Source organism: Egretta garzetta, unplaced genomic scaffold (genome assembly GCF_000687185.1).
Source record: "Egretta garzetta isolate BGI_Z169 unplaced genomic scaffold, ASM68718v1 scaffold46, whole genome shotgun sequence".
In the NCBI taxonomy this organism is placed as follows: Eukaryota; Metazoa; Chordata; class Aves; order Pelecaniformes; family Ardeidae; genus Egretta; species Egretta garzetta.
Window position 1 is genome coordinate 9319383 of NW_009260268.1, and position 17942 is coordinate 9337324.

A 17942-nucleotide genomic window follows, 5' to 3' on the forward strand; every position below is an offset into this window, starting at 1 on the left:
GTAGCATAATTTAAACAGTAAGAACTAATATTAAGCTGAAAAAGCAAAACAGCTAACAATAAGATTTCAACCTTTTTCTGTTTACCATCTGGTTCTATTTATTTCAAACAAACTGATCAGTAATTAATCAATGTTACTGAAAAATGTGAATAGGAAAATAAAATGCAAGTTCACTAGAGTTTTTCTCAGTTAATTTTTTTATGTTAATAATGTAATTTAAAAAACTTCTACAGTCATTTGCTGCTACTGAATTTGAATATACCTGATAGCTCCTTAAATGGCTCTACAGTATTTCCATTATTTTTTCAGCTTGTCTTGACAGCAGGAACTTTACCTTCTCTGGAGTCCTACGGCTTGGGCTAGGCCTTCGTTTTATCATTTTCTGAAGATATTCTAATTCTCGCTTATAATAATCTCTGTCATCTTCTAAAGTCTTTACAAATGCATCTAGACGAGATGGAGATTTTTCTCCTAGGGCTATACCATATTCTAATCTCATTCTTTCTATTTCTAGGACAAGTTCTCGTTCTGCAGAAAAAGAAATAAAAACAGCTGTATAGGAACCTCATGAATTTCCACAAAGACATTTGCGTTTGGGATGCCCAGCAACAATCTGGGGCAGCAAATCTCCTGAGAAGGATGTAGGAGTCCTGGTTGACAGTAGGCTAAACATGAGTAAGTAGCGTGCTTTGGAACTGATAGAGGCCTAACGGCATATTGGGCTAAATAAACAGAGACACAGACCGAGGGATGTGATTATCCCCCTTTACTTAGCACTCATTAGATCACGTTTACAATACTGTGTTCAGTTTTGTCTCCCCTAGCACAAGAAAGATGTTGATAAACTTGAGTGAGCCCAGGGGAGGTCTCCAAGCTGGTCAGAGAGCAGAATACTTGCTCCGTGGGGAATAGCTGAGGGAATTAGGCTTGTCCAGCCTGGAGAAGAGCTGGGGACCCAAGAGCAGACTGACAATACCAAGAGGGGTTATAGATAACATGGAGCCAGTTTCTTCATAGAGGTGCACAGTAGATAAACAAGGAAAAATGGTGATTAATTGCAACAGGCAATTACAAGCAATACAGGGAAAAATTTTTTACTCTGAGGATTAAAAAAAACAACATTGGAATGGGTTGCTTAGAGATGTTGTGGAATCGCCATCCCTGGAGGTTTTCAAGATCCAACTGTATAAAGCTCTCAAGAAACACAGTCTGAATTTACTCACTCAGAAAGACAGCGAATAAACACAGTTTTGATCCAAAGAAATTATTTTGTATGAAATTGCCATAGCATTAGTATTAAGGTGTCCTGGGGGATCACAGTAAAAAGCTCAACTTTCAGTTTTCACATACAGAATAAAAACATGTTTCCATGACAAAAGTTTTCACTTCAAATCTGACTGAATACCTATAGTCTTCTTTTAATTTACATATATCAAGTCTTTCAGTATTATTAACTGGGTAAGGTTTTCTATTTCAAAAATTATAGGAAGATAATTTACAGGAATCTACATTTGATGATTTACCTTTTATTTCCAAGTTCTCTGTTTTTTCTGTCAGCCTTTGTTTCTCTTGTTCAAGCTGGTTTAAGAGCAGTTCAAGATTCGCTTTGTCATCTGTTTTCCCAAAGAGTTCTTCACTCAGCCTCTCATTCTCCCTACGACATGAGCACAACTCCTGAAGTAATAAGTATTATTACAAAAATTAGAAGTGCCAATAGAGATGTTTGGAAAAAAATATTTAACATTTTATTAAAAACTTTTAATATTCAACACTGTTTACTTCTGTTTAACCCAGATGTTTTATGCTTTAACATTTGTTAAAGGCCATCATTGTTTTTATACTACTTTTTATTACATCAAAATAAACATTACTTTTGACACAGTTTGCAATCAGTAACAAAACAAGCAAGATTAACCCTTGTTTAATTCAAGAAAACAACCAGAAGGATAGTGGGACACAAACACGGAAAAAAGTAATAACTATAGTAAGAAATAATTTTTAATGGCATTTAGTAACACTGTTGGTGTTAAAGTACATCACAAGACAGCATCTCAGTCCACCCAACCCTGCAGCTAATCAAATGCTATTTGGCATGTCTTTCCTATGATCTGGTGCCCTGAAAATGAAATAATTTTGTATTTTCATGTTCACCAGAAATACTAAAACAAAGCAGTGGACTCAACTAATACACAGCTTGCTATATGCTGGAAAGAGTTTCGTCTTTGAGGAACTGATAATACTGATGTTTTTCATCTGGGCTACTATGCTTTGTTTCTGAGTGAGCCAAGTACTGCATAATTATTCACATGGTGATTAAGAGACAAAGCAGTTTCTTAATGAAGAAAATCCTCTAGGATGTCATAACTCGCTTGTGGTAAAAATGATTATGTCATGGAAACTACAACTTCAGAGAGCAGAAGAAAGGAAATGTACAGTAAGGACATAGTCAACCATACTGTCTACAGATGTTTCTTTCAGTTTGTTTTTGCAACAATATGATATAGCTTCTTTAGCTCTTTCATTTATTAATCAGTAATTTTTTAAAATAGAGTTTTGGGGTACTATAAAAGTTCTCTTGTTAATTGTTAAATTGTTATTTTTTTTAACAAATGAAAGAATCATGTGGATGACAGTATGATAAATATGCTACAAAAAGGAACTGAAAGTATTTTTACTTACCGATTTAAGCCTTGTTATTGTTTCTTCCAGATCCTTTATTTCACTGTGTTTTCTTTCGATTTCTTTCTATCAATAAAAATTAACCTTTATGTTAAAAGTTACATATTCAAGATGACAACAATTCATTTGTTACAAAAAAATGAAGGAAACGGGCTATTTTTGTAAGAAATAAAGCATAGTTAGGTCCCTGTAATCTGCCAAATTTTAAGTAGTAAAGCTCCTATGAACTGAAAGCACAAAAAATTTGTGGTATACACACCCATGCTCTTTTGGAGCACAACAATGAAATAAATCATTGCATAACTCCTCATAGAAAAAAACCCTCCAAGCACAGGCATCACTGTTGCAAATATCTATGAATATTTTTAAGTATCTCAGAATTTTATTTCATATTAAGCTAACTGAAGGAAAACAGATTGCCTCTTAATTAAACTCATCTCATCTAACACAGCAAATTGCTGTGATTAATCATCCTTTAGCGATAAATTCTGTATAATATTAAGAAAACTGGAAAAAATGCCTTTTTAATCTTCCTTTACAAGCTGACAGGTCATTTGTTGCAATTAAGACACAAAGCCACCTAAAAGCTGAGCAGATCCTTCACACTGTAACAAGTTAGTGATTACCTTTGCTTCTCCTATTTCCTTATCTGCAGTCTCAAGCACAATTTCCTTGTGTCTTTCCAACTGCTGTGCCAAGTGGTCTATTTCATTCAGTTCTTGACACAGTTCTTCATTTTTATTGCTTAAATGCACTACCTCACTAGTCACATTTTGTTTAGTGTCCAAGAGGTCTTGAATGCGTTTTTCAAGTTCTTTATTTGTTTGCTGAAGATATTCAACCTGAAAGATATTTTTCATTAAAACATTAATATGTCTTGTTAAACTAGGTAGCAAAAGTTCCTCTCAATCTTCTGAAGTATCGTATCCCTATATCCACAGTAAAAAAGGGACATCCTGTTAGAAATGGCAAAATTTTCTATTTGTAGAACTTAATGTTTATCAATATGAAAAAATATGATTTTACAAAGATGCAAGGTGAAGGAATTCACTACTACACTGTTCTTTATCTAGTCTCCAAAACATGAGGTTTATTCTAAAAACAAAGTACTGAAAAGCAGAGATGCCTATAGAAACCTGTCTTGGGCATCGGTCCAGTAGACCCAGTGTACTCATAGTTTCCCTAAATTTCACAAGGTGGGAGGACACATTCTTCTCTCCACCTTTGTAGTATATTTGCTATGCTTAGTCTCACTGTTACTCCTTCATGAAAGTGAAAATTTACAGATCAGATTCCCAAAACCTGTCTTGCCCTCAATATATCTCAGGACCTTAAACACAACATCCTCAGAAGTCCTGCTCTACAGACATTGTTCTTCCCAGTATACCTTTCCCTGAGAGTAAAGGGAATAGAGGCAGGGATGTAGAGTAGGAATAAAAAATACACAAAATAAGTTCACTACACAGGAAGATGGGAGCCTGGAGTATCTTGAAAGATTCAAGATGACAGAGGTTTCATCTCCATGCAATTTTCCTCAAAATTCCAGAAAGAAATTACAGTAGACATGGAAGAAAGTCTGAGCCCTCTCATAATCACGAACACTACTACATAGAGATATCCCTCCATTTATTGTCAGAGAATAAAAGTGGTATATTGGCACTGAGCCTGAGCAAATAGTCTTGATGGCCCAAAACCAGCTTTATGCAGCTCTGGACTCACTCTCTGTACAATCAATTTGTGTTCAGCATGACTTACTAAATTCAGGATCACTGAACACAGCTGTACTTCTTCCAAGTCATAGCTCATTCTGTATTTTTGCAGCACTGAACCCAAGCTAATAAACTCTGCAATATGGCTCTCGTGCTGCTCTACGTTGTACGCAATCAGCAAACAAAACATCTAACTCAGTTGGAAAAAAAGAGAATTGATGGTATAAATCAAGAGGCAGGCTTTACTTGATCTGTACTCCAGCCTGTCCTGTGGTTTTGGTTTTTTTTTAAATCCTCATCCTGAGGCCAATATTGAATGCATGCTAATATGCACAGTAAACACAAACATCTTTAAGCTCTTCCTTTCCTTGCAAGTCTATGCTGAAGTAAAGCTAGGGACTATTTGAATTCAGTAAGGAATTTTCCCCACTATCTGATGAGATTATCTGCAGCACTACTCCTTTTCATAAGTACATATACCATTGTTAGTTCCTAAATATACCACTGTTAGTTCCTAAAACATAAATTGTATGTATGAAAAAAAATTAAAAGAAAATAAGTATTTTCAAACTTGGTGAAAACAGCATATCATACAGTATTTTTCTGAATAATCTCAGATTAACATTACTATGCACAGATAGGAGTTCATACAATTCTTTACCAAAACCATTTTAGTGGACTTTTGAAACAAGAAATTAATTTCCTTAGACAATAAACAACGCCACCTAAAAAGCAAAGCAAGTTAAATTGATTGATTTTATACCTCATAGTGATTTTTTTGAAGAGCTAGAAGTTTCGTGGGGGTTTTTTAGTTTGCTAGTATTTTTAGCTTTGACTAAACAACAGTAATAAATCCATTACCTGCAAATTCAAATGGGCAATAAGCTTCTCATTACTTTTACTTCTAGATTCCAGAGAGATAACCTCATGAGAACGCCCACCATCCAATGCTAGCACTAGGCGCTCTATTTCTTTGTCTCTTAGCTCAACCTTTAAGGAAAAAAAAAAAAAAAGGTTGTTTCGTACCTTCTGTACCATTTAATAGAACCTTTGTTCCAGTAAATACCTATATAACATTCAGTAAAAAGATATGCACCTAAAAATGCATTTTTATCATTAATAATTTTTTTATTAATTCTGGATTTTTCTGAAAAAAGTTATTTCTTTGAAAGAAAAATAAGTTAATCAAATAGAATTTGTGGGGGAAAAAAATGAAACAATTCCTACTAGATCATTTTCTTGAAGAGAAACCAACAACTTTCACTTAAAGTAGAGTTAATGAATGTTGCAAATTAACTGAGACTAGCATTTAAATTTAGGGAAAAAGCTTTTAAATCAGCTAATTCAGTGACTATTTCATTCACTGAAAAAGTGGGAATACTGGAAAAGGAAAACCAAGATATGATCAAAAAAAAGGACAGTGTTCACTAATCTCCAGATATTGAAAGATACAACAACATATGAACAATTGATGCAATACCATCACTTAAAGATTATACATATCTTATTAATCCATTCTAATTAAAATATTGTAAAATCTGTTGTGAATAAATTAACTTTCAAAAGTTAAAAATTAAAAAAATATAACCTGTCCAAACAGTGAAAAAAATTATCCCAAGATATCTGTAGATCAAATTACTATTTTGGACCATATGCTTCTGCACTAAAAAAAACCCAGGCATACAGAAATTCTGCTTCCAGTCATCATGTTTAGCTTACATAATGTAATTTTAATACACAAAAAACATCAGCAAAAGCAGCAGGCAAGTATTTTTTCATTACTGTTGTTTCCAAAAGCAAAGGAGAGAAACAGCTCAACCCAATCAAGTTAGAATAGTTGTATTTCACACACCCTACAACACTTTCCCCATGAGGTTAAAACACAAATTATAATCAAGGCCATTGCAATGGCTACATACCTGTTTGCTATAATTTTTCATTCCACGTTCAGATATCTCCAGTTTTTCCTGTAGTTCTGTTACTTCTGACTGAAGTTCATGAATTCTGAAATGTAGTAATATTTCACTTATGTGAATTCATGGAAGAATCATATGTACACAATAATTCAATATCAATATTTTCTTTGCTCCTGAACATAAATATTTCACAAAAAAATTGTTTTTTTCATACAAAATATTAATGCAGAAGCTGTTGTTTGAGATATTGTAGTGGGTTGACTTTGGCTGGCTGCCAGACCCACACCCAGCTGCTCTCTTGCTCCCCCTCAACAGGATGGGGAAGAAAATAAGGTGAAAAAGCTCATGGGTCAAGATAAAGAGGGTGAGATCATTTACTAATTACTGTCATGAGCAACACAGACTCGACTTGGCAAAGATTAATTTAATTTATCATCAATTAAAAATAGAGTATGATGGTGAGAAACAAAGACAAACCAAACCCCTTCCTGCCACCCTCCTTTTTTTTCCAAACTCAACTTCACCGCTTCACTTCTGACTCTTATACCTCTCCCCTACCCCAAGTGGTGCAGCAGGGATGGGGAATGGGAGCCGCAGTCAGTTCATAACACTTTGGCTTTGCTGCTCTTTCCTCTTCACACTGTTTCCCTGTTCCAGCGTGGGGTCCCTCCCACAGGATACAATCCTTCATGAACTGCTCCAGCATGGGTCACTCCATGTGTTACAGTCCTTCAGGAACAGACTGCTCCAGTGTGGGTCCCTCATAGGCAACAGCTCCTGCCAGAAAACCTGCTACTGCATGAGCTCTTCTCCACAAGCTGCAGTTCCTGCCAGGAGCCTGCTTCCAAATCTTCTTCACAGGCTGCAGGGGAATCTCTACTCCGGTGCCTGAAGTACCTCCTCTCCCTCCTTCTGTGCTGAGCTTGGTGTTTCTCTCATATTTTTCTTACTCCTCCCTCTCACTGCTGCTTCACAGCATTGTTTTTTACCCTTTCTTAAATACATTTTTCACAGGGGAGCCACCAGCTTGGCTGATGGGCTCAGCTGTGACCTGTGGTAGATCTGTTTTGAAGCCAGGTGGAACTGGCTGAGTCTAGCACAGGGTAGCCACTGGTCTCTTCTTGGAGAGGCCACCCCTGCAGTCCCCCTGCTGCCAACGCTTTGCCATGTAAACTCTCTACAGATATATTCTAAATAAGAAAAAAGAATTGACTTGAACCTTTCATGATACAGGTTCCAAAGCCAAAAACAGTATTTACAAAAATCAAGAATATTTTAGTCTTCCAAAATAAATAGGAAAACCAAGTTTATTCCTATACAAAACATTACACATAGCTTTTTTTTTTCAGAATACCCAGTCTAAAATAAGGTATAACAGTAAAACCAGTACAGAAATCTTAAGTGAAAACCTTTAAGGAAATAAGCAGCTTACTAAATATCCATTGCAACTCTGTCACAGGCAGCACTGTCAATCACTAAGCAAAATCCTATTTAAGAACTATAGTGCTCTTAAAACATCATGAAATACCATTTTGTTTGAGCCAAATTTGAAAGGCAGAAGGAGGGTGGGGGTTGGAGAAAATCACTGCAGATATTTAACACCTATATTTTAAAATTTAAAAGTTCTTTAATTACCTATTATCAGCCACCTGAAGAAGGTCGGCGATATAAGGGTCCTCTGGCTGAGGAACTGGATAGGCACTAACACCTGATGGAGGGACAGGCTGGTCTATCTGCATGCGTTGACGTCTGAACGGAATGCTTCTTTTTCTGCCACCTAAAAGCCCAAAGCAAAATGCCTATTACTTGGAATTAAAGCAAGGGAGTTGTCGTCTTTAATACAAGATGAAATTTCCCATTTATTCCACTGCTTCCAAACTGGCACGTTTCACCATTTTAGTCTTGCTGTAATAAGTTGATAAAATTTGGACCTTCTAGACAACACCACTCTTGCAGGTTAGCATCAGCTTTGTCAGAGTTCAGTTTTATACTGAATTTCGCATGTTTCCTTGTAAGTCATTTTCCCCAGAGTAGACCCTAAATATTCTACAGTTCAAACTTGTTGAATATGTTAGTTACTTACCTTACTGAAAAAACTAAATTACAACATCACAAAAGACATTTTGTTTTCACATTTAAGAACTATTTTATGACTGAACTAACCTCTGCATTGTTTAGTAATGGGGTTTTCTTTCCTTCTATCCTATTGTCATTTTGGTGAATGAATATCATAAGAACATCAAGCACTGTAGGTTACTTGCTTGCATGGTAACATTATATTAAAAACAAAACAAAACATAGTATTATTTCCAGAGGGAACAATTACTCTTCATTACATGATTAAACAAGAATATACAGTATTTGATGACATAGTAAAGAAAAATCCCAGAAGAGTGGTGACCAAGGAGCAAGTATGCAGAAAGACAAACAAAAGTGTAATATGGCATCTTTGAAGCAAAGGACACGAAATACAGAAAGGTGTGGAAATATAGAGTAATTTTAATTTCACCTAACTACCTATTAATTTCCCTCAGATGCTAAAAATACATAGGCAATTCAATGACTTGGAAAGAAAAGACAATTTCAAAATTTCATAAAATACTTCTCACTACTTCCCTTAGCTTGAAAAAAAACAAAGAAAAAGGAAACCCCAGAGAAAGAAATTAACCTGATAGTAACATTCAGAACATTTTAAGTTATCAAAAGACCCTTTAAATACTGTAAGCTTTCAGATGGTTGGAATATTTATTTGTAGACATATTTTGCATCTTGTTACTTTTAGATCTTGGTTACAGAAATCTGAATTAATCATCAATTAGCTTTCAAAAAGAGTCAAGTGTCAAACAACCTGCCTCTGACTAAATTAGGTGCAGCATTAAAAAAAAATTAAAATAACTGCTGATTAACAGTGCTTTCCAGTCACATTTTAACTTAATAGTCTTCTATTGAATCTAAGTTTGTATTCAGGTTTGTCCCTAACACAAGTGATGTGCTAATGAAACTTCTTCCATATGGAGAAAAAGACCAAATTCAGAGCCAAAACTTTCAAAAGGTAATGTTATTCTGCTGGATAGTTATTTCATTGTAGTAACTTCTCTTAGAGGACAAAACCCCATTTATGTACCAAAGAGTTAAAAAAAGCCAAGAGTAAAGTTAAAATATCTGTGCTTATTTACACTCACCAGGTGTTTGCACCACTGCTTGGAGATTCTTCTCCTGAAGCTGCTGAATTTTTTCAGTCTTGGCTTTGTTCTCTTTTTCCAGCATTTTAATTTTATGTATGTATTGGTTATTCAGAAATTTCAAGTCAGCTGTTTCATGTTCAACCTTCCTTAAGGAGGCTTTCAAATCTTCAAGGGACAGAAAAAGCAGTATTATATTTCTTTTTATTTATGTATTTATATTATTGTGTTTATTATTTATTTTTTTTCCTAGTAGCATCAAAATAGGCATAAAGAGAATCCTATATTCTTTTTCCATAACATGAAATTTTCAAATAGACATACATATATGTATGTATATACACACAAACACATAAAAACATTATTTATACATGTTACACAAATAAAACCCCTTTGTAGAATAAAGGCACATTTAACAGCAGTATTTAATTTTAAAAGTACCATTTGATGGTATGAAAGTATATGTTTAAAAGTTCTACCATTTTCATGTTCGATTAAAACAATGATTTGCAGGACCTCAGAAGCTTATTAACTACAAAAGACATATCTGTGCATGAGTGTTAGTTCATTAAAGGCACCAAAGTCAGTCATAGAATCATATAATCATTTAGGTTGGAAAAGACCTTTAAGATCATCAAGTCCAGCTGTTAACCTAGCACTGCCAAGTCCACCACTAAACCATGTCCCTAAGCACCACAACTACACATCTCAAATATTCCTAGGGATGGTGACTCCACCACTTCTTTTCTCCAGGCTAAACAATCCCAGTTCCCTCAGCCGCTCCTTGTAAGACTTGTGCTCCAGAACCCTCACCAGCTTTGTTGTTCTCCTCTGGACACATTCCAGCAACGCAACATCTGTCTTGTAGTGAGGGGCCCAAAACTGAACCCAGTATTCAAGCTGCGGCCTCACCAATGCTGAGTACAGGGGCACAATCACTTCCCTACTCCTGCTGGCCACACTATTCCCGATACAAGCCAGGATGCTGTTGGCCACCTTGGCACACTGCTGGCTCATATTCAGATGGCTGTCAACCAGCACCCCAGGTCCTTTTCTGCCAGGCAGCTTTCCAGCCACTCTTCCCCAAGCCTGTAGTGTTGCATGGGGTTGTTGTGACCCAAATGCAGGACCCAGCACATGGCCTTGTTGAACCTCATACAATTGACATCGGCCCTTTCGATCCAGCCTGTCCAGATCCCTCTGCAGAGCCTCCCTACCCTCGAGCAGATCGACACTTCCACCCAACTTGGTGTCATCTGCAATGACCACTCACACTCACTTATAAGTACAGATAAATGAATCTGCAGATCAAGGATTTGGCCCCAATTTATTTTAGCGTGGAAGGATTAAAAAAAAAAGTACAACAATTTTATATTACCTTTAACATGACGATCAGATTGCTCTTTCAATTTTAATATTTCTAAATGTAGTTCATTATTTTCCCTGGTAAGTTTAGCATTCTCTGTTTTATAAGGTTCCAAAATAGCATCATAATTGCTGCATTCTTTTTCAGATTTTCCAGCAGATAATTTTGCACTGCGCAAGCTCTCAGTTGTATGAACTAGGTCACTAGAATACAGGAGCATCAGACATGTTAGAAATGTTATCAGCCTTTACACTGGATATGCAAGTATTTATTATGACCTGAAAAACAAAACTCCTTCCCTGAGACCATGTTAACTGTAGAATGAATGCATTCAAAGAAAGGCAAAGAGAACATTCATGTCAAAAAAACTGAAAGACAAGAATCATTCACTTACAAAAAAGTAAATAGGAAAGGACAGGACAAATATAAAAAATAGAGATATTTAGAAAGCATATCAGGAGCTTACATCTGATAATTCAATAAACTCTCTTTTCTACATAAAGTGAGATATACAAAACTGGCAAGATGATTTTTTCCTCCAACCACTAGGTAAGTTGTAGCACTACTTACCACAGAAGAAACTTGAAGTAAAGAATCAAAAAGGCCAGAAGGTTACTGATATTTACAAGGAGATCAGAAGCTCCATAAGAGATTAGTGGTAAGTAGCTACAAATATTTTGTGAAACTAATATCAAAGTCAGTGATTGAGACATTAATCCTATCCATTAGACGCCAGAATGAGACTTAAGGTTGAAAGCAGTTTACTCCACATCTGTCTACCTATGGTTCTTCCATCTGTATTAGATGCTAGAGAGCAACAGAACAGAATACCTACATTTGCACGTTTAGCCAAATATAATAGGATTACTACGGAAATTACTATGTTCGTAATCACATCAAAGCCATGAAAAGGCAGATACATTAAGGTCACCTGAAAATTTGTTTTTCTTCTGTTATGTGTCCTGTAAAAACTGCAGAGATAGCAAATTTAAACTTCTCCAAATAACAACATAAAAAATGGAGCTGTGAATGCTCTATTTTCAATCCCTGTTGTCTGTACTCTGACTATTTTTTATATGACCAGTTATAAGGGTGTGTCCTTTAAGCACTTATCAATAGTGACTATTCTCAGCTCTCTTATGAGTTTAGAAAAGTTGAATTTTCCTAGACCATAGATCCTTAGAAACAATTCTACTGAATTAAATGAAATCTTAAGATGTTCTCATCATTTAAGCAAACCCATTTGACTTCCTCATACACACGAACTGAATGTTAGCTCTGAAATAACATTGCTTGAACATAACCTTCAGACTAAACATTCTCCCTTATATGCCAAAAATCAAGCAATACCCACTATGATTGCTATGTTTTTTAAAAAATCTCCTTTTGCATACCTAAAAAGATTTTCCACCAAAGGTAAACTCTCCACTCCCAACGGCTGCCGATAGCCCAGTTGATCTAGACGTTTCCTGAGATTAATGAACCTTCGCTCTGCAGTTGTAGTCATTGTAAACACACCTCCAAAGCAGCTCTTCTCACAGTCAAGAAAAATAGGACACCTGCAAAAGATTGTCTGTTACAGCATTTGTCCTTTAGAGAAGGAATAAGAAGAAAAAAGTAATGGAAACCCCATTTTTTCTGTAGGAAATACAGTGCATAAGCATGTCCTTAAAATTTAAGTAAATCAAAAGAGAAACACGGAGCAACTAAAAAATTTTAAACATATTTACATATTTCTTGAAAAGAAATATTTGCCATGTGAATTAGTTTTCTCTTTCCTAACATCTTAGAGTACGAACATAATCTTTTCTTCCCAGTATTTAAGAACTGAACACTGAAAAGACCTTTCTGTGGGAAGACTAAGAAGTAGATTCTGATTTTTTTGAATCATGGTCATCATAGTATTTTCCACAATGCAAATTGACAGATTATTCTCAAAAACCCCTATAGTTTTTTTCTTTCGTGTATAAATCTTACTTTCAAAGCTGACAAGGCAGTACTTAACTCATGCCAAGCATTTGTAAAATTGCATAAAACGTGTAAAATTTTAAAGACAGATTAACTTTGAACATCCTTTTTCTATGAGGGAAAACAGGAAAGAAAAAAAAACATCACTGTACTATATTCCTACCTGCATCACTTTCTGGAAAGTACAGTTCAAGAATCTCATATAAAGGAGATAGAATATAGATATCATTTAAACCATGCTGTTTCACAATCCCCCAGATTTTAAGAATGTATTAAATAAATATATGCAGATATTTGAAAATTAAATTATTTATGGATAATAAAATGAGGAAACATGCAAGTTTCTCTCATGTCTGAGGCTGGAAAGTAAGATTTTATCTCATTATATCAAAACACTACAAATAGGTCTAGAAATGGGACTGCAGTTGCCAGGTACTGATTCATGGATGAAAGAAAATCACCAGTCTTATGAGCACAGTCTCTGTTCCAGGTATTGCCAAAATACTTGTTTGAAGAGGTTCAAGTGTTGAGAAATCAACTAGACAATGCCATGCAGAAGAATCCCTTATGTACTGTACTGGGATGGCTGAAGGAGGAGGCAGCGCACCTCCTTCCACTAAATGGTAACTGTCAATGTACTAAGTGGAAGTCAATGTACTGGTGTGTATTAAATGCTCTTCATTCTCCTTTGGCAGCTGAAGATTAAAGCTAAAAGTGATGAGACCTTGGTACTTCTGCATTAATGTTGAAGATTCTGTGTTAAATTCAGGAAAACAGTGACTGTATTACTGTGTCTAGATTTAGTCTCAGGAATACATCTCTTATTACTAAAGAAGTAAGCTGATATCTCCTGAGCTCATCCCCTCCTTAAGAAGAACCATATCAGTTAAAGAGATTAAATTAGTTTGAAATTGTTCATCAGACTTGATATAATAGCTTGTGTTTTGGAAAGAGAAAGGATTTTTCTGTTAATCATACTGATAAAGTTTTACAGGAGAACATCAAGAACAAAACTGTGTCACAGCTTGTAAAGGAATAAAGTTTTTCTACAGTAACTGTGGAGAAAATAAATGGACACATGTTAGCACTCCAGTAACTGTGGCTAGGAAATAGGCACAGGATCTTGCTAAATCGTTGCAATGAACATTTAAGTGAGTTTCACCTAAACATACTCTACTATTGAGAGGTACCAACAGCTTTCTGATTGAATCACTCTCCTTGTTAAAGACTGGGAATTTTTAATTCAAGACATTGCCACTGGAATCAAACAAGAAGGGGTATTATCTTATATTCCCTAGAGCTACAGCTGATCCAAAATTAGTCCAGGAAATCAGTAGCTGGAGTCTAAGAATGAAAGTTAGAAGAATTGGGGGTTTTTATTTCAGAGAGCTTGTCGTGGTTAAACCCCAACCTGCGACTGAGCACCACACAGACACTCACTCACTCCTGGCCCCGGTGGGATGGGGGAGAGAATCAGAATAAAAAAAGTGAGAAAACTCATGGGTAGAGATAAAGACAGTTTAATAATTGAAATAAAATAAAATAATAATAACAGTAGTAGTAGTAATAATAAAGAACCAAAGCAAGCGATGCACGATGCAATTGCTCACCACTCGCCAACCGAAGCCCAGCCAGCCCCCGAGCAGCAGCTCCCCTGACAGTTTTCCCCTAGTTTATACACTGAGCATGATGTCATATGGTCTGGAATAGCCCTTGTTTGGTCAGCTGTCCTGGCTGTGCCCCCTCCCAGCTTCTTGTGCGCCTCCAATCTTCTCAGTTGTTAGAGCATGAGAAGCTGAAAAGTCCTTGACTAGCTACTTAGCAACAAGTAAAACATCCGTGTGTTATCAACATTGTTCTCATACTAAATACAAAACACAGCACTATGCTAGCTACTAGGAAGAAAATTAACTCTACCCCAGCCAAAACCAGGACAGAGGTCAACCAAAACCAGGACAGAGATTAACCCAGATATTAAAGTCTTCAAAGACAGTAATCATTATTCACTCTTTGTTGGAAAGAAATTATATGTCAGCAATTCCAGACCTCTGTTGTAACAGACAACCATACCATAAATGTCATATCCTAAACTTAAAGTCTATCACTAGTCTTACCATGACATCAAAAAGTATCTAGTAACTTTTCTATTGGGAAAATTTGGTTTTCTGGAAATATAAAATGAAATAAAATATGGACTGCTGTACTGATTCAATTGAATCCAAGATCAGTCTGACCCAACACCCTACGTCTCTGACAGTTGCCACAGCAAGAGTATAAAAACCCACAAGCCAGATCTTACTCCTACATACCTTCTCTTTCTATAAGCCTACAGTGCAGGGACTTGATGGGCCTAAAGTTGAACTTAAGTCATTACAATAGTACCCAATAGACCTTTCTTAGACACATCTAATTGTTTTCTAACCTTTTACACTTCTAAATCAAAATAGCCTGTGGCAATGAATTCCTGATTTTAACTGTATGTCTGGAAAAGTATAGCATAAATTCACAGGTGTGCATACATGTGTGTCCCCTTTTTTCTTTTTATTGTAAGATATACTGAATAATCATTCCTTATTCATACTTTCAGTCATTCATGATGGCGTTTTTAGCAAATCTATTTCCCAAAATGTTTCTAGTAGCTTGTACAGCTTGTCCTTTTTCCATGATTTTTCTGACTGATGTCACTCTGAGCAGCCATAAAGATTCTGTGTTGCAGCCTTCACTATTCGTAAGGATTCCTAACTTACCATTTGCCTTTCTGATTGCTGTAAAGCATGAATTAGATGCATTCACATTGACACCAACATCCCTTTTTCTGAGCGGTAACCACCACTTTAGAGCCCATGACATGTATTACTTCGCCTTTATTAACTCCCACTTCATTACTCAGTCCAGTTATACTCTTCTGCAACCCTTGGACTGCTCTTACCACATCCACATAACGACCAAATTTTGTCCCTTGCTGTTTAACCCATTCTTTCAGATCACTGATCAGCAGAAAATCTTCTGCACATTCACTGTAAGTTAGTACTTTCTACCCTTTCTTTTAGCCACTTGGTGAGCTATTAAATGACCTTTTCTTCATTTCTGAGAGATCTCTGTTTTCTCAAAAGCCTTTGGTAAACCTTCTCAGAAGTTTTTTGGAAATCCAAGTTTTCTACATCATTCTTACCCAGTCAACTCAATCCAGAATATCATTTTCTTTAAAGAAACTTAATAGCCTTGTGAATCATGATTGAGTCACAATGAAAGGTATGTTGAACTTACTAGGCATATCTGTAATTTTGCAAAGTACTGAAAAGCACTCTTAACAACTTTGGTATTTCCCAGGAGGTGGGCTACATTAGCTGTATAAATAGTTCACACAATTCATTATCTAAATATTTCATGTGATTTAGTTCTGCTAGGAAATTAATCTAATCTCCCATTTAAATGAAAAACAGAAAATCAGATAAACAAATAAAAGGGAAAATTTAATGGTACTTTAAATCAGGCATTTCCAGACAATTTATCAAGACATCTAAATGAGTGCATCTTCCAGTTATTCACAGAAGAGACATTCAGAGCCAATAACCTCATTTTTTCTTCCTCCTTTGTTCATGAAGACTGCTAAAGATGACAACTGTCATGTGCTTCATTTTGTGACATGCCTGGATGGTTGGGAGCAGACTTTTGAAGACCTAGATGTTTATGAAATAGACATATTTAGCACCTATGAACTGTTCTCTATCGCTCTAAGTCACCAGTGACTGAAATTGATCGTTGACATCAAAGATGGGCAATAATGGAACTTCAAATCCAGTTCCTTGAGACTGTAAGTGCATAGAATAAATTTGCATAAAACTGCATATGAAAGAAGCAATGTTAACAGGTATTAGACTAACCATTGCATAGAATCATTTAATTTGGTTGGAAAAGACCTTTTAAGATCATCGAGTCCAACCATACCTGTCCACTAATAAACTAGGTAACTAAGCACCTCAACCACCCGTCTTTTAAATACCTCCAGAGATGGGGACTCAGGTGGAATACTAAACAGAAAGGCTTTAGCACATCGAAGCACTCCTTTCAGACTGAAAACAATGCAGCAAAATTCACAGTGAGTATAGGTTAAGAACTGTTCCAGATTCAATACTTGTGTTATCAATAAGAAAACGTAATTTAAAAAAACAGAGCAAAGATATGTCTTGGCTGTGGAAGACATAATGAGGTCATTGAGCCATGTGGAAGAAAGAAAACTAGATAGCTGACAATGGAACACAAAGAAATGAGCATGGACAAATGTATGGGCTATTAAATCAATGTGTTTACTGAGTCAGTAACAGCAAAGACAATTATGAACGGGAGTTTTCAGCCTCCGTTCTGGAAAATACCAAAATGCATTTTTCATTCATCTGAACTGATACGCTAAAGGCCTTTTTTTTGCATGTGTGTGAAATATGTTTACAAAACATCTGTTCCTGTCCTGTAATTACTGGTCACATAGCTCATTCTGCAATAAATAGCTAGTTTTGTTTTTACTCAGGTAAAAAAGGTACCTAGTGGGCCAACCATTTGACTACAGTAATGCTCTAATACGTGCCTGTATACAGTCCACGGACACCGAAGGCTGTGTTGTGAAATGCCACTACTTTAAGATCATCTTCAGGATACACTGAATGAGCCTGCACTTATTTGGGAGGAGCCTGTTTCCACGTTGACTTGCTGGGAGATCAATTCTGACTAGATATTCATACACTGCGTTTGCTGTGAACTGTCGCCCCTTTGCCAATAAAAAGACAACTCTTGCTCTAGAAAAACAAATTTCTTCTTTAAGGAGTCACCAAAAGCTCTAAGTTTATATCAGAGTACAAGAAAACCCTACCGATTATGAGCTTGCTCATCACCTATCTCCCCAAACTGGAAGCTTTAAAGATCTTTCAGCAACCCCAATCGATACCTACAGAGGAGCAGTCAGTCCCTTTTTAAACAGGTCTATTTTTACTTTTTCTACCCTCCCTCCGGGTCGGTCTTACCGAACGTACCGTTAACAGCAACTTCTTGGAGGGCGAGCCGCTAAGGACTCGCCCAGGTGCTCCAGCGAGGCTTCGGCAGAGCTGCAGCTCCGGGGGGGGGGGGGCGG

The 17942-nt window shown here is 36.2% G+C and overlaps 1 protein-coding gene across 7 annotated transcripts in view; it reads right to left on the reverse strand.

The window, feature by feature from the left end:
- Positions 1-17930, reverse strand: part of CEP135 (centrosomal protein 135) — a 40550-nt gene extending 22620 nt beyond the window's left edge. For 4 of the 7 annotated variants that reach the window (XM_035897821.1, XM_035897820.1, XM_035897823.1 and 1 more), the window contains exons 1-11: positions 17845-17930; positions 12247-12411; positions 10865-11055; positions 9487-9654; positions 7940-8081; positions 6308-6392; positions 5250-5378; positions 3306-3521; positions 2680-2745; positions 1524-1674; positions 335-528 (exon numbers count right to left, since the gene is read on the reverse strand). In XM_035897821.1, the coding sequence (XP_035753714.1) occupies positions 335-528; positions 1524-1674; positions 2680-2745; positions 3306-3521; positions 5250-5378; positions 6308-6392; positions 7940-8081; positions 9487-9654; positions 10865-11055; positions 12247-12359 (1455 nt within the window). In that variant the 5' untranslated portion in view covers positions 12360-12411; positions 17845-17930. Of the gene's footprint in view, positions 1-334; positions 529-1523; positions 1675-2679; positions 2746-3305; positions 3522-5249; positions 5379-6307; positions 6393-6862; positions 6936-7939; positions 8082-9486; positions 9655-10864; positions 11056-12246; positions 12412-17844 lie in introns of those variants that run through there. The other 3 variants (XM_035897822.1, XM_035897825.1, XM_035897827.1) reach the window with 3 other exon arrangements.
- Between the last annotated feature and the right edge of the window lie 12 nt (positions 17931-17942).